Source organism: Eulemur rufifrons, chromosome 29, assembly GCF_041146395.1.
Source record: "Eulemur rufifrons isolate Redbay chromosome 29, OSU_ERuf_1, whole genome shotgun sequence".
Classification (NCBI taxonomy): Eukaryota; Metazoa; Chordata; class Mammalia; order Primates; family Lemuridae; genus Eulemur; species Eulemur rufifrons.
Genome location: NC_091011.1, coordinates 61,720,374 through 61,737,310, shown reverse-complemented (window position 1 = coordinate 61,737,310; position 16,937 = coordinate 61,720,374). Strand labels below are relative to the sequence as shown.

The following is a 16,937-nucleotide window of genomic DNA, read 5'->3' as shown; positions in this document are numbered from 1 at the left end:
CTGTTTTCAATTCTTTTGGATACATACCTAGGAGTAGAATTGCTGAGTCATATGGTAATTCTATATTTAACTTTTTTAATTAAAAAGTTTTTAATTGTGGCGATATACACAGAATATAAAATTTACCATCTTAACCATTTTTAATGTATAATTCAGCAGCATTATATACCTTCACATTGTTATGCAACTGTCTCCACTATCCATTTCTAGAACTCTTTATCTTGCAAAACTGAAACTCTGAACCCATTAAACAATAACTCCCCATTTCCGCTTCTCCTCAACCCCTGGCAGCCACCATTCTTTCTGTCTGTGAATTTGATTACTCTAGGTACCTCTGTAAGTAGAATCATACAGTATTTGTCTTTTTGTGACTGGCTTATTTCCTTAGAATAATGTCCCCAAGGTTCATCCATGTTGTAGCATGTGTCAGAATTTCCTTCCTTTTTAAGGCTGAATAGCATTCTAATATATATATATGTATATACCACATTTTGGTTACCTATTCATCCATTGATAGACACTTGGGTTGCTTCCACCTTTTGGCTATTGTGAATAATGTTTCTATGAACATGGTTATACAAATGTCTCTTCAAGATCCTACTTTCATTTCCTTTGGCTGTATACCCAGAAGTGGAATTGCTGGATCATGTGGTAATTTTATTTTTAATTTTTTGAGGAACCACCATACTGTTTTTCATAGTTGCGGGACCATTTTACAGTCCCACCAACAGTACATAAGGGTTCCAATTTCTCCACATCCTCACCAAGACTTGTTATTTTCCGTTTATTTCTTGTTTGTTTTTTAATAGCCGTCCTAGTGGGTGTGATGTGGTACCTCACTGTGGTTTTGATTTGCATTTTCCTCATGACTAGTAATGTACAGCATCTTTTCATAGGCTCATGTTAGCCATTCTTCTTTGGAGGAATGCCTATTCAAGTCCTTTGCCCATTTTTGAACTGGGTTGAGCCTGCCTGTTTTTGTAGAGTTATGCTTCTAAACTTGCTGCTCTTCAGAAGCCAGAGCAGTGTAAATACTGCATCTTATTATGTTAAGCCACCCATTTGCTGAGAACTTAGGCCACCTACTTACTATGCGGGCACCTAAGGTAAGGAGAGCGAGTGAGGCTGAAAGAGCAGGGGCCAGTGCTCCAGAAGGTCCAGATTGCTCTGGGAAAGCCGGCCCAAGGGAAGCTGTTGCCATCTCTGTCCTCCAGGTCATCCTGGAACTCTCAGCAGAGATACTAGGAAAGCTGTTCACGTTTGTCTCTGGAAAGACTCAGGCTCCCAGGCTGCAGGGCTTGCCCTTTCATCTATGTTTCTTCTAAGCATTGCAACATCCAGCAGGCCTCCACTCAGCAGTCCCCTGGGTGAGGGAAATGTGCCCAGGGGCCCTTGACCCTCAGGCCTCGTGTCCAGAGGACAAGGCTCACAGCCTAACCCTTGGGAGCAGATAGTCTCCGGCCAAAGCTGCGAATGACTGAGAAAGGAGGGCTGGTCGGGCGGGTGGTCAGCTTATACCCGCTTATCCCCACTGACTTGATTCCAAAAAAAATGAATTGTGGAAACTAGTTCTGTCTTGCCAACCAACACAGCTCCCTCCCAATCAGAAACTGATTAATTCTCCTTAATTCTGGGAAGAAACTCTACAAGAGGGAAAAAGGAAGCCAAGAACCCAGAGGTCCAAAGTCATGTTCTCCCTGAATAATTCTCCCATGGGAGACTCACGGCCTCTGGCTTTGGTTGTGTTTTCAGGCTGCTGAAGGGATGGTCCCCACAGGAGACTGCCTTACAAAAGCAAGCAGGTACCACCTGGCTTACGTGGCAAGATTTGAGGTGATGCTGTCTCCCCAAAGACTGAAATTCTCCAGTAGAGTCAGTCATGCTTCTGAGTCTTGGAAAGTGTGTGTATCTCAGAAGTTTGTGTTTAGCTGTCCTTTCTAAAAGGCCCCTTAGCCAAGGTTGACTTAAGATTCATCAGGCTTTACAAAGCCAGGTTTTACAAAGAAATATTGGATGAAACACAGGAGGAGTCCTAAAAGATAAAGATGCCCAGAACACACTTTACTACTGTTTTTTTTTTTTTAATTGAGGTGAAATTTGCATAACAGAAAATTAGCCATTTTAAAGTGTACAGTTCAGTGGTATTGAGTACAGGCGCCACAATGTTGTGTAACCGTCACCTCCAAAGGAGACCCTGTAGCCAACAAGCAGTCGCTTCCCACCCGCTTCTTCTTCCAGCCAGCTCCTGACAACCACTTATCTGTTTTCTGCCTCTATGGATTTACCTATTCTGGATATTTCATATAAATGGAATCATATAACATGTGGCCTTTTGTGAAGTGTTTTTTTGTAGGACCCTCCCTGCCCTGAAGTCTACTGCCCTTTGCCAAGATCAGAGAATAAACTTTCTAACTATTCAGAACGAATGAAAACTCCCTGCTTAAATTAATAGTTACAATGTCCCATAAAAGTATTTTCCAACCCTTGCAATGACATCTCCGCTCGCTCCAGACCACAGTGCTAGTGAAGTGGACTCTGCCCATCGGGATGGACGGGCCCAGGGAAGGGGGCGTGGAAAGGCCCCGGCTGACGGCCCAGGTGTGGCCACCGTCCTGCCCACCCTGCACACACAGCGCGGGCCCTCAGGCTCTCAGGGCAGCTCCTGGGGAGCCTGTCACCTCTGACCACACCTTGTGTGTGCGGTTCGGGAAAACCCAAGTTCATCTGCCAAATTCAGGATACAGCCCTGACTGTTCCGGGCTTTTCTTTCTGCCTTTCCCTAATCTCTTCTGGGCGTGCTCTCTTAAAGGGGAAGTGGTGCGTTCTGACTGGCCGCGGCCCTCAGCCAGGAGGCAGGAAACGTCTACACCACGGGGCTGGCCAGCATGTCACTGGCTCAGCCTCCTTATCCAAACAGCAAGGCTGCCTCCCTGGGATGTGTAAGTGTGAGCGCAGGGCACGGTGGCCACACAGGCTGTGTGCGGCTGGGCGCAGGGCACGGAACAGGGCGCCTGGCCGGCAAAGCCTGCTGGCAGCTGGCGGCCCGTGTAGCAGGATGAGTTTCACAGAGACAGTGCTCTCGGTCTGTGGGCTGGAGCTGGATCCCAGACAGGGCTGAGGCGGGAGCGGGGAGAGTAGCTGCCTCAGAAAGAGGTCAGGAGTAGGAGGCTGGGTTGGGGACCAGTCTATTTTGGACAGCCCTTCTGGAGGCACAAGCCTCGGGCCTGAAAAGGAGTGGAGTGGAAAATTTCCTAGCACCCCTTTCAGAGCACCGGGAAGCCCTCTGGAATGAACCGTGCCGACTCGTCACCCCACTTCCCAGCATTTGTGTGCAGCTCGGATGACACCCTGTGCATTTACCTACTCAGCGATTGTTTTTCTTTGAATTTTTATGTGTGATTTGTGTTAAGAAATGTTTCGAGTCTTTTCTGTTCAAACTGTACAGATTGCTTGAAACTAGCGACCTGTGTTTTTTCTTCTTTCCTATTTGTGGATGATCCTTGGTCCAGCGTGTGCACACCGTGGGCCCTGGATAGACGGTGGCGGTGGACTGACTGGCTCACTGGGATGCTGGGTGGCGTATCTGGCCGGCTTTCTAGCTAGGGTTTTGTTTCCTGTGGACCCACAGCAAAATAAAGGGGAAAACCTACACACACTCACGCACACCGTCAGTTCCTAACTAAACGCCGCCTGTGAGTGACTGGTGGTTGGAAAATGGATTCTGGCTGTGTTTTAGGCCCCTTTCTGTCCTAGGTTTTTGTTTGTATGGTAGTGTTGGTTGATCTTAACTCATATAAAAAGTTTTGTTTTCCTGAAAATAATTCAGACCTTTTGCTTCTAAAGAAGAGAAAGAGAAGGGGGCTGGAGAGGGGAAAAAAAAAAAGTGTGTCTCAGTACGCGTATGTTGACAGGGCACAACCACACCCTACTTCAAGACAACTTCCTGTTTGCCACTGCCAACTGCCACTCCAAGGAGAACAGAAATGGTTCCGTTATTAGTGGTTGCTGCGGGACCACGAAAGCCTGTGGGGTGAGTGGCTCTGAGTGACGCCGTGAGCTTAGCAGGGAGTTGAGACTTTGCACCTTGTGTTGTAGGAGACCACGGCCCTGTACGGTTAAAACTGGAGTTCTGTACAGATAGAAATAAAGCAGTGGTGGCTTCTGCTCAGCCTGTGGTCCTCACACAATGTGGTCCCATAGGATTCTTGTAGATGGAATAATTTTAATTCAGGGAGAAGGCTGAGAACTGCCTACTTAGGAAAGCTACTACCTGTGGGTTTTTTTAAATGTACATTTTCATGTATCAGGGGAACTTACATTAAGTGCCTCTTGTGAGTCAGCACTGTGGTGGCCACCGTCCCTGTGTTATCAATTCTGCCAACACTCGTTTACTCATCAGCGAGTACAGTTAAGTGCTCGTGAGGGTGAAAACCTGTGCCAAACGTTAGGGGTAAAAGAGTGACCAGGGTACTGCCCTCAAGGTGTGTGCAAGCCGAGGACACTTAGACCAGGAAAGCAGCAGTTACCGCATGTGGTACGTGCTAAGACAGCGCTGAGTGTGCCCCGTTGTGACCCTGACATGTGGGTATTGTTATCTCTGCTTTGTTGGTCTGGAGACTGGGGCTCAGAGGGTTAAGTTATTTGCCCAAGTCACAGAGCTAATGAGTGACAGAGCTGGGATTTGAGCCCAGATCTTTGTGATTCCAAAGACAGCAGTGTTTGGTCCACACTTCCAGTGACTCCCAAAGCTGACAGAGCAGGAAAATCACCTCAGGACCTTTTAAAAAAAATACTGATTTGGGGGCCCCGGTCCTACTATCCCAAGAGTGAAGGAGCCCCTGCTGTCTTGGGTGTTCTCTGACGTGTAAGTGTGACCTGGGCACTTTCTCTTTCGCCTGTATCCTCCCTCTGTGACGTGTGGACAGGGCATGCCTGTGACAGGGATAGGGCTTTTCTGTGCTCAGCGCAAGGCATCAGGGTAGAAGCCACTGATGTTGCCTGAAGACAGCATTGGGAAGACTCAGTCTAGCTGTGTGAGTATTTTAGACACTGGGAGTTGCAGCTCATGGATCTTCTGCCCAAGATCCCCTGGCCTCTGCTTCCCCCATGCCCAGCTCCAGCTGTCTACCGCACCTGTCCCATCAGTGCCCCTGGGGCAGTGATAATGTCAGCTGTGCTATCCTAAGGTAGGACTCAACAGTTTATGTGAAAGCTGGAAGCCACCAGTTTTCACCAAAGCCATGGTGACTCCTGTTTTTAAACACGCATGTTGTGCAGTGTGTGTGTTTGGTGGTTGTGGTGGGGGTCGCTCTGATGGAGACGTTGAATACCATGCAGGTGGAACTCCTTGTCAACCCCTCCGCTATCTGCTGGACCCAGAGAGAGGAAAACAAATGGGCCAATAAAAGTCCTAATGTTATTAGGAGGATCGAGCTTCTGGCTCCAAGCGGAGTCCAGCAGACCAGGGAGGGCTGTTCACTCCCCTCAGGCCATTCAGAGAGCAGCCCGCCTTCTGAGGGGCGACTGTTCTCCACCACTCAGGGTGACAAACGTGGCAGCCAGCCAGGATCTGGAAGAGTGCTGTCCCCACCCCGAGGGAGCCCTCTGATTGGGAAGGTCTAGTAGTGACAGTGTTTGTCTTATCACCACTGTGACAAGGCAGTGCTCATAGCCTAGTGTCTGGCATGTGGTATGTGCCAAGGAAATGCTAAAAAAAAAAAAAAAAAAAGAATGATTGAGGTTGGATTTTAACCGTGCTTTTCTCCTCTCTACATTTGCATTTGCACCTGTGTTCGCTTCTTTATCCTTTCTGTTTAAGGATATCTTAGTGTTGTTTGTTGTTTGTTTGTTTTTTCTTGTATGAACTTTAACAACAATAGCCTATTAAGCAATCCATCCTATATTCTTCCTTTTTTCCTTCATCATCATATATGTATTAAGTGTTTTTATGAAGTGTGATTAGTGTTTACGTATTATTTGTGATCGTTTTATTTCCTTGTGGATTTGGGTATACTAGTTCACGTACATATTTTCTTAGATTGAGCTAACCCTCACACCTGTCATTTTCAGTTGTTTTGTTATAGATCATTCAGGTTGTTTGTAGTGTTTTTTACTATGGTAAACAGTGCTGCCGAGAATATCTTTGAACTTCTTTTTTTTTCATTTGGGATATTTCCTTGAGGTCTATTTTCCAAACTAACATTACCGGATTACTGGATCAAAGGCTAGCAATGTTTTCTAGTTCCTGTTATTATCACCAGCTTGTTTTCCAGAAAAACATAATTCCTTGAAAGTACTCCCAGCACTGTGTACATGTGCTTGTCTCCCCACAGGTTTATCTTTCTTTGGCTTTTCCTTTCAGCTAGGCTGGGTGTCTCGTGAGGACATCCCTGGGGGCTGAGGGAAATATTTCTGGGCCCTGGAAAGTCCCTGGGACTACCCAGATCCTACCCCACAGCGGCTGATGCCAGAAATGTGCACCTTGGTATAAGTGACAAGTAGAAGAGGGGTGGGAGGGGGAGTGCTGGCAAGGGGAGAAGGCAGAGAGGATCCTAAGTTACCTGGCTTTGCAGCAGCTCTGCAGACCAAAAACTCATCAAAGAAGTTGCGTTTCTCAAGTGTGGAGGGACGGGAGCATGCCAGGCAGGGCGGCAAGGTGGGAAGGGCATTGGCTCTGGGGCCGGGCAAGCCTGGGCTTTCCTCCCAGCTGCCGAGGTCTGCGTAACCTTGGTCTTGTTTCACAATCTTGCTAAGCTTTAATTTCCCCATCTATAACAAGGAGCCTAACAGTATCATACCATACTTGGCAGATGACATGAGCTAGTAAGTGAAAAGTAGCTTGCACAGTGCCTGGCACATAGTAGGCACTCATGTGCTGCTTTCTCTTGTAACTGAGTGAAGGCACATAGGACAACCAGATGACTGAGAAACCAACCCGGAGCCCAGGAAGTTTGAGAACTGAGCTGGCATGAGCAGTGTAGGACACCAGCCCACCCTGGCATTTGCCAAAGAATTTGGTGCCCCAGATAGCTCGTGTGTCCTGGCAGCAGGTAGGAGGTGAAGGGGGGGGAGAGAAGACCTAGTGTAAGTCAGCTGGTGACAGGCTCCCGTTCCGTAAGGAGCACCTCCCCAGCTACTCAGGCCCTGACGTCCTTTAAAGAGGTGCTCCCGTCTGAGAAGGGAGTGGGCACTCCAGAAAAGCTCACAGGCACTCTGGCACGGGAGCCGCTTGGCACGGCTCTGCCTGCTGCTCACAGCCTGCCTTAGTCACTTGACTTTCCTGTGTCTCCATTTCCTCCTCTGCTGAGGAAGCCTGATTCAATATCTCCCCTCTAACCACCACGCACTACATGTAGTGTGTAACGACAGTGGTAGCAATGAGGCCACAGGCCCAGGTTCAAGCTCCAGCTCCTCCACTTAATAGTCCTGGGACTTTGGGCAACTTTCTCAAATGCAGTCTGCCTCTGTTTCCACAGCTGTATACTGGGGGAATCTCTGCCTCACAAAGTGGTTGCAAGGTGCAGCTGGCTGGGCCCCTGGCAGGGCTCCGCAGGCTGAGGTGCCAGCCCCATCTATCCCTCCAACTCCAGTTTACTTTTGGAAAAAGGTCCCTTAGAAGTCAGAGTTGTCCTGACTGCAGCTACTAAAGCATATAGAATCCCCTGATAAGACAGAAGCCGGCTAATGACTTGCCAAGCACCTGCCTCAGAGGCAGGGACTGGTGGAAACCCCGCTGTCAAATGAGTAAGCCAGGTGCTGGCCTAAGCCCAAGTGTGCTTATACAACCATGGCAGGCGACAAGGGACTGTGCTGCTCAAAGTCCATTGGGAGGGGACTGGTCCCTTAAAAACCATATTGGAAAATTACCAGCAAATTCTTTCTAAAAATGATAACAGAGAGACACACTGAATGTGAATGTCTGTGGTCACCTTAGCCATTCGTAATGAGGCTTCTGTGCTAAGGTTTTTTGGTTGTTTTTTTTGTGTGTGTGTGGCGGGGTTTTTTTTTTTTTTTTTTTTTTAATTTATTTCAGCTTATTATGGGGGTACAAAAGTTCAGGTTATATATATGCCCATGTCTCGCCCATCCCTCCGAGTCAGAGCTTCAAGCGTGTCCATTCCCCAGACAGTGCTCATCGCACTCATCATGTAGTTATACCCCCATCCCCTCCCCCCACCCCCAATCCCCCCGAGTCAGAACATTCAAGCGTGTCCATTCCCCAGACAGTGCGCAATGCACTCATCATGTAGGTATGCACCCATCCCCTCCCCCCAGCCCGCACCTCTGTCCAAAACCCAATTGGTGTTATTCCCAAATGTGCACTTAGGTGATGATCGGGGAAACCAATTTGATGGTGAGTACATGTGGTGCTTATTTTTCCATTCTTGAGATACTTCACTTAATAGAATGGGTTCCAACTGTCCCCAGGACATTGATACTACAAGTATGAAGATATCTCATTGAATAAGCATATGAGGAAGGGAGGATTCTGAATTTTTACTGAAATGGAATTACCTGAGAACCTTGCAGATTTTATCTTCACAGAGTAAGGGGAGAGAACTGTGGAGACACCACGGTTACCACCCCTAATAGAGTTTTAGAATACTGAGAGTTGGTGTCTTTAAACTCGCTGCTCAGCCAGTCTCCAAGACTGCTCCCTGGAGTTGCACCTGGATGTTTAAGACATACATGGTGAAGCAGGTAGTCTTGAAACAGTTAGCTGCAAGGCCTTGGCCTGGACTTCCTGTGGTAGAAATGCAGAAAAGTAAAAGGATTTAGTTTTTCATTTTCTTGGTCCTGGGACCCCCAATTCTTTGGGATTGAGGTCTCAGGCTGGGGCAGGGGGCTGCTGACTGGGACCTACAAGCTGCCTAAACACCTAAAAGGTGTCCCTTTCCTCTCTCTAAGGGAGTCAGGTGCCCTGCTGAAATGCCCATAGGCAGGGAGAGAAGGGGTCCCAATGGTTCTTCCAAATTCTTCCTACCTGTAGCAGAATCTTCCAGGATTTCAAAGTGGGAGGGCTCAGAGTTAAGACATGGGCTCTAAAGACATCCCTAGATGCCTAAGTGATCTTAGGCAACTCATTGCATCTCTGAGCCTCAGTTTCCTCATCTGTAGAAGAGACACTAACAGTACCTCTCTTAAGGTATTGTGAGAATTAAATGCTATAAGGTAAATCAGCTGTTTAGTAGAGTGCCTGGCACATAGAAAAATCTTTCTTTTTTTTTTTTTTTTTTTTTTTTTTGAGACAGAGTCTCACTCTGTTGCCCAGGCTAGAGTGAGTGCCATGGCGTTAGCCTAGCTCACAGCAACCTCAAACTCCTGAGCTCAAGCGATCCTCCTGTCTCAGCCTCCCGAGTAGCTGGGACTACAGGCATGCACCACCATGCCCGGCTAATTTTTTTTCTATATATATTTTTAGCTGTCCGTATAATTTCTTTCTATTTTTAGTAGAGATGGGGTCTCGCTCTTGCTCAGGCTGGTCTCGAACTCCTGAGCTCAAACGATCCGCCCACCTCGGCCTCCCAGAGTGCTAGGATTACAGGCGTGAGCCACCGCGCCCGGCCACATAGAAAAATCTTAAACTATAATTACTATTGGCCAAAGGACAGAACTGGTGAGACGAGAAGTTACTGTTTCAAGATCATTCACTGAGGTTACTATTGATGTACTGGGTGCTTAACTGCATGGCTGTTCTCATGCTGATTTTCTGTTTGCACCTCAGGAGGTGGGTGGTGCGTATATTCAACATTAGCTCAATAGATTGGTTTGGTCTTTCAGTCACATGATCTGGAAAGAAATATGTAGCAAGAGTTATAAATTGTTACACCCTTTCACTTTGGGAACTATACCTCAAGGAAATAATCCTAAATCACTTTTTATATAAATTAGTTTTAAAAAATAAAAATCCGGACTGTAAGTAAACAGTAAGACAGTAGCTAAATAATCTACAACATGTTAATGATTATTACCTAACCATTTAAAAAGGAAAATATATGGGAATTAGATAGATAGATGTATATATATATATCTAGAGAGAGAGAGAGAGAGAGAGAATAATGTAAATTGACAAAAAATAGTCCCAAAATATCAATCGATTACAACATTATTAATAAAGCTATGTACATGGACAAAGATTGAGAAATTTTAAAGGGAAATGCTCTTTTTCTCTAAAATTGCTTAAGTTTGTAAAATATTTTAACAATGAATGAGGAATACAATGTATTATAAACTCTTTCTAGGCTGGGCACGTGAATTTAGAATAATTATGGGGATCCGCCTAAGGCAGTTCCTTGACCGAAACATAGAAAGAGATGATTAAGCCCAAAGTGGGTGAGGCTTGTCTCAGAATGATTGTGATGTAAATCAGGAAGGCTGTGCTCAGAGAAATTCCACCTGCACAGCAACATCTTTTCATAAGAAATCAAGACCCTACCTTCTGCCATCACCACCCACCCACCTTTCACCAAGACAAAACTGTGTAAATCATCTACGGGCAAGTCTTCACAGACTAGAGAAGCACAGATTGAATGGGAATGGGATCTTTCTGTAAAATCTACTCTGTCTGCCCTACTGGGGACATTTCAAAAGCAGAGCTGCAGCTCACCTCCAGAGCAGAGCCCGGACCACTCTGACTCCATTGGTTCCTGCACTGTAAGTTCTTACATAGCCTTTCTCACCCAAACCAGCAGGGGGCGAGCTTGTCCCCACAGCTCAGGGGTTGTGGGGTCCCTTGAAATAGTGAGAGATTTAATTCCATCAGAACAGGAAGCAGTTTCACAAGTAGGAAATACTGCTTTAGCCTATTCGTTGCAATACAAAATCACACAAACAAATGACAAAAAACTTACAGCCAGGGCAAAGGGCTGTCTTCAGGTTTCCATGAATGTTCTCTCACATGCAACTTATTCTTTCAATTTGTCATTTAAGAAGCATTCATGGGTCTAAAATATAAAGGCAAGAAAAAAGCTTATCCATTGATATCATTTGTTCTTTAAATTTAGCGGTGGAATGTCGTTTATGGCACCCTTCCTTGTGATTTATCTTTGATTGTTTACTTGTGTAATTTTTAACCCTTAGTGTAGTGAATCTTCATTATCAGGCTTGTCTTCCACCTAAACTGAGGAATATTGTACATCCTCCCTGCCCCCACCAGCTTTCAGCAAGTGAGAGCAAGCGAAGGAATGAAGGCTACAGGGAAATCTACAAAAGTAGTGGTAAAAATCAACTTATTTTCATGCTGGAAATTGCTGTCAAAAAAAAAAAAAGCTGCTAAACAAGACATTTCTGAAGGGCAGGAAGAAATATGGATTTGATGTGAGGAGACTTGGTTCGAGTCCTACCAATGTCGCCCACTAGCTCTGCCCCAAGGGCTGGCAACTTATAACCTCCTCTGTTGGGAGGGAGATCAGACTAGCTGGCTTTTAAGATCCAGTTCTAACCTTCAGTGATTCTAATTCTGCATTTTCTAATTTCCTGACATCAAATCTTGTTCACGGACACCCCGTTTCCTGCCTCCCTGAGAGGCGGCTGGGCCCAGGTATGCAGCACAGAGGCCTTGGTCCTTGAGTAGCCATTGGCCCTGACCTTGGCGATCCCCTCACTTCTCTGGGTCTCCTTTGGCCAGTCAGCCGTGAGGAGGAGGGAGACGCCTGGCTGCTTCCTGCCTGTCTCACAGGGGTTGTAAAGGCCAGTACGATTTTACAAAGGATGAATTCCTCCAAGGAAGAGCCTGCCTGAGTGAAATATTTCAGTACTTCTGCTGTAATTATTGCTAGAACATCCAGGAATCATGAGAAATGAGAAGGAGCAGATATAAGTACCCCTTGTATTTCTGGTGATGGAGCGAAAAGAAGCCTTAGAAACCATCTAGGGACCCATTTCATTTACAGATAAAGAAACGGAAACCAAGGAAGTTTAAGTGGTGAACTCAAGGCCACAAGCCTAATACTGTATATGGTGTGGTTGGAGCTGGAGGCCGGGGCTCCTGGCTGCCAGCCCAGCACTCTCTTTACAGCATCGAAACAGAGGGCCTGGAATGAGCTCTTGGTTTTCAAAACCTTCAGCAGGATGGCTTCTGGGAACTAAGCGTATATGCAAGGTCTACTCGGAGTCAGTGAAGAAAAATTGCCCCGTAAAGTTATTCTCTGTAGGCAACATATGAACACTGGTCAGGCAAAAATACCCAACAAGCAGATGATCCTCAAAAATCTACTTTCCCCGCTCCCCAATTCCCATTGCATCAGAAGACTAGAATCAGTCTGCTCAGAGCCAGAGTGGCAGCCCATTGGTATGAGGGAGCGCAGAGAAACCCCAAACTGGCATCCAGGTAGCCAAGAGTAGGCTGGTGGCTTCTCCCGGGTCAGGGTGCCCGCAACAGAAACCAGAAATGGTGCTGGGACGAGAGACACCCGCGCGGCTTCGGGCTGGAGGAGAACGTGATCGGCCATCTTTGCCTCACTTTTTCATTACCACATTCAACCCCGATTTCCAGATTTGTGATCTCTAGTTCTTCCCATCAGGACATCTGTTATAATTTCATTCATTTATTCAACACATATTAATTCAGCACCGATGTGTTTGGTTTGGTGGGGTTTTTTTTGTTTGTTTGTTTTTTCTTTTGTAGGAGACAGAGTCTCACTCTGTCACCCAGGCTAGAGTGCAGTGGCACAATCATAGCTCACTGCAGCCTCCAACTCCTGGGCTTGAAAGATCCTCCTGCCTCAGTCTCCTGAGTAGCTAGGACTACAGGTGTACGCCACCTCACCCGGCTAATATTTTTTAAATTATTTATTGTAGAGACAGGGTCTCTCTATGTTGCCCAGGCTGGTCTTGAACTCCTAGTCTCAAGTAATCCTCCCACCTTGGCCTCCCAAAGGATAGGAGAGCCAGACAGGACTTGGGATTTCAGTAGCCTTTGTCTTTTTAGGGTTTGGGATTCCTTCCTGTAATCGTGTACAAAATTTGGGGGCATGTATAAATGTGCATTTTTCTGGGGTCCTTAACTTTTATCAAATCTGTTACCCTAAAATAGTTAAGAATCATCATAGTGGGTCTACACTAGAACTTTACTTCATGCATCTGCCGTCCCGGTCAGTGTCCTCATCCTGCTCATTGAATTGGGACCACAGGGGCTGACAGAGTGTGAACAAGTAAGGCATCTCTGCCAGAGCTCTGGGATTTTCTTTAGAATCTCAGGAAGTCGTGCTTGCCGGCCCAAGCCATTCCCCACACTGTGGATTCTGCCTCAAGCACGATGTCCTCCTGAACATGCTGCGGCCCTGAACTCGGTGGGCCCTGAGGAGACCACACCAGGGGTCTGTCAACAGACTGTTCTGTCAGTCCAGGAAGGGACAGATGCTGGGCCACAACTTGGCTCTCAACCCTTTCATTCAACCCTACTGGACCCTCTGATTTCAGTGTTCTTGCAAAGGGTCAGGTTGGAAAATTCCTATTTGTTCTTTTGAGAGTCCTGCCCTGCCCACTTCCCTGAGGGACCTTGTAGCCTCTGAGTCTGTTGGGGGTCACTTTGACTATGTGGCTATCACACTGTGTCAGGTGACACCTGGCGTCCTTCTGCCACTCCTGTGGAAGTGGTTTTGCAGAAGGATGGCAAATTCCTCCCGTGAGAACCTGGGTGTTGGTTCAGCATGCTATTTGATACAGAAACCTAGAATGTAACCACTGCTAGTTGGCGGGATAGGAGCACATGTCAAGACACAGTGTCATTAGAACTGAGGCTTCAGGGATGCTGACGTTGCAAGGAAAGCATTTCTCTTTGCCTGCCGTGTATTCCAGTGTGTATGGGTGTGTGAGAGACTGACTTGCTACAGATGCTGTTCTGAGTTCTTGTCTTTCTCCCCCTGTAGAGAGAAGACACGGTTCAATGTGTAGACCTTCTCCCTCTCCCGTGTCTCCAGCCTCCAATCCCAGGACATCACTAGTACAGGTGAAAACAAAAGCCTGTCTCAGCGGCCATAACTCTGCCAGCAGCACCTCAAAGCCATTCAAAACGCCCAAAGACAATCTCCTTACCTCCAGCAGCAAACAGCACACAGTCTTTTCTGCGAAAGGATCAAGGGATAAACCATGGTGAGTGTTGGATGCTGGCTGCCAGCAGCTATCTGTCCTCACGGCTTGTTCACCCTCTGGCTTCGTTCTTGGGCGTCATACCCAATAATTTGGAGAACTGAGGAGGGGAGGGACAGAAACCCAGATTGATGGAATGATAAACCTAAGTACTAGAGGGAACCTTAAAAGTACCCTATGCCTGGGGCTGAGGTGGGAGGATCACTTGAGGTCAGGAGCTCGAGACCAGCCCGTGCAAGAGTGAGACCTTGTCTCTACTAAAAATAGAAAGAATTAGCCAGGCGTGGTGGTGCGCACCTGTATTCCCAGGTACTCGGGAGGCTGAGGGAGGAGGATTGCTGGACCCCAGGAGTCTGAAGTTGCAGTGAGCTATGATGACACCACTGCACTCTAGCCTGGTTGACAGAGTAAGACTCTGCCTCAAAAAAAAAAAAAAAAAAAAAGAACCCTATGCCTGACAGGGGAATTTTTTTTTATTATTCTCTAAGAGCTGAGCCAAATTGTGTCTAAGAAAAGGGTAATAGGAAAATATTCCTCAGTTATACGATCACCTCTCAATTTTCCACCCCAGAGAAGAGAAGCACTGGAATGGCTGTCCCAGAGGTAGGTAATCGGGCGCTGACCATGGGAGACAGGGAGGAGAGCTTTGGGGCAGGGTGAGACAGCGGGTTATGGGTGACTGAAAAATCAGAGGTTTTTTTTTTTTTTTGAGACAGAGTCTCACTCTGTTGGCCAGGCTAGAGTGAGTGCCGTGGCGTCAGCCTAGCTCACAGCAACCTCAAACTCCTGAGCTCAAGCGATCCTCCTGTCTCAGCCTCCCGAGTAGCTGGGACTACAGGCATGTGCCACCATGCCCGGCTAATTTTTTCTATATATATTTTTAGCTGTCCATATAATTTCTTTCTATTTTTAGTAGAGATGGGGTCTCGCTCTTGCTCAGGCTGGTCTCGAACTCCTGAGCTCAAACGATCCGCCCACCTCGGCCTCCCAGAGTGCTAAGATTACAGGCGTGAGCCACCGCGCCTGGCCCAGAGGTTTTTAATTCATTTTATTATCTCAGCCTTTACCGAAAAGTCAGAAAAGGTTACCTGTGGAATGGACAGATAGGAAACTAAACTTAAAATGAGGAAGATGTGCATCTTCAAATGCTGATGGCACCCAGCTTGGAGCACGTAAGGACTGGCTTGTGCCAGCACCTCTAGGCTTATCTTTCAAGCCTCAGGAAGGCAGAGAAGGGCTAATAAGTGTGGAGTCCATCTAATTTATATATTTAAAGAGAAAACGTGTTCTGTTAGTTAATGACAGTTAATTGCACTTAAGTTCGTACCTGGGAAAGCTATGGAATAAAATCATCCATCAATGGGTTTGTCACTGCACACTGGAAATTATGATGACTTAGTAAAGAGCTAATTATGCCAGATCAATTAAGGAGCCTCTTGTGATAGCGTGGAAAGGTTCGGGCATGGCTGTCGTGGACGGGAGTCGCCTGCTGCACAGCTGGGCTCATGGACAAGCTTTGTTCTTTTCGAGTTTGTTAAAGGAGCAGCTTTCCACTGTAGTCAGATCACCCTGACAGTAATATAAAGGGTGGCTGAAGGGACTGCTCAGGAAGCAGCAAGGACAGTGAGGACGTGGTCGCCTACTCCAGGGGAGGTGCGATGACAGCCTGGCCCCAGGCAGTGGTGATGGCATGTACAGAAAGGGCCGGGTGGGACAAATATTAAGGTTCCTGGCCAAGGGCAGGGCCCTGGAGAAATGGACAAAGGGAGCAGGAGCCTGAGGAGGCAGGACTGCTAAGGACAGCATTGTTTCTGTAGCACCCCGTCCCCTTCTTTCCTGGCCAAATTTCTCACCGTTCTTTATTGCCCATGTCCCTGGCCACTTTCTTCTCAAAGCCCTTTCTCATTTACTTCCTCTTTGTCAACAACCTGATATGCTGTCGTCCTCCCTTTAATCCCCGTAACACTTGATTTTTACCTCGCCTGTGACACTTTCTGTCATCTGCCATAGATTTAACTTCCCGTCTTCCTCCTGTTCAGTAGTTGCTGCGGGGCCTCTTGTATGGTAGCTTCTCCCCAACTCAACAAACGTGGTACCCTTGTCAGTAAATATTTGTTGAATTGAATGAAATGGATGTGGCCATTGAAGGGAATTGTAAGATTTCCATTCCTAGAGACGGTTAACCTTTTGTCTAGAATTGTTTAACTAGCATCGTCCATTGGAAATATAATGTGTGTCGCACATGTAACTTTAAATTTTCTAGCAGGCACAGTGAAAAAAGCAAAAAGAAACAAGTAAAATTAATTATTAATAATACAGGCTGGGCGCTGTGGCTCACGCCTGTAATCATAGCACTTGGGAGGCCGAGGCGGGTGGATTGTTTGAGTTCAGGGGTTCGAGACCAGCCTGAGCAAGAGCGAGACCTCATCTCTACTAAAAAATAGAAAGAAATTATCTGGACAACTAAAAATATATATAGAAAAAATTAGCTGGGCATGGTGGCGCATGCCTGTAGTCCCAGCTACTCGGGAGGCTGAGGCAGAAGGATTGCTTAAGCCCAGGAGTTTGAGGTTGCTGTGAGCTAGGCTGATGCCATGGCACTCTAGCCAGGGCAAAACAGCGAGACTCTGTCTCCAAAATGATAATAATAATAATAATACAGTCATGCACTGAATAATGACATCTTGGACCACATATATGGTGATGGTGGTCCCGTAAGATCATGATACCATATTTTTATGTACCTTTTCCATGTTTAGATATGTTTAGAGACACAAATAGTTATCATTGTGTTACAGTTGCCTACAGTATTCAGGACAGTAACATGCTGTACAGGTTCGTAGCCTGGA

General features: G+C 46.7%; 1 protein-coding gene across 3 annotated transcripts in view; it reads left to right on the top strand.

Moving 5' to 3' along the window:
- Positions 1 to 16,937, top strand: part of ATXN7L1 (ataxin 7 like 1) — a 226,426-nt gene that overhangs the window by 164,887 nt on the left and 44,602 nt on the right. For 2 of the 3 annotated variants that reach the window (XM_069461565.1, XM_069461564.1), the window contains exon 4: positions 13,869 to 14,091. In XM_069461565.1, the coding sequence (XP_069317666.1) occupies positions 13,869 to 14,091 (223 nt within the window). Of the gene's footprint in view, positions 1 to 2,836; positions 2,940 to 13,868; positions 14,092 to 16,937 lie in introns of those variants that run through there. The other variant, XM_069461566.1, reaches the window with a different exon arrangement.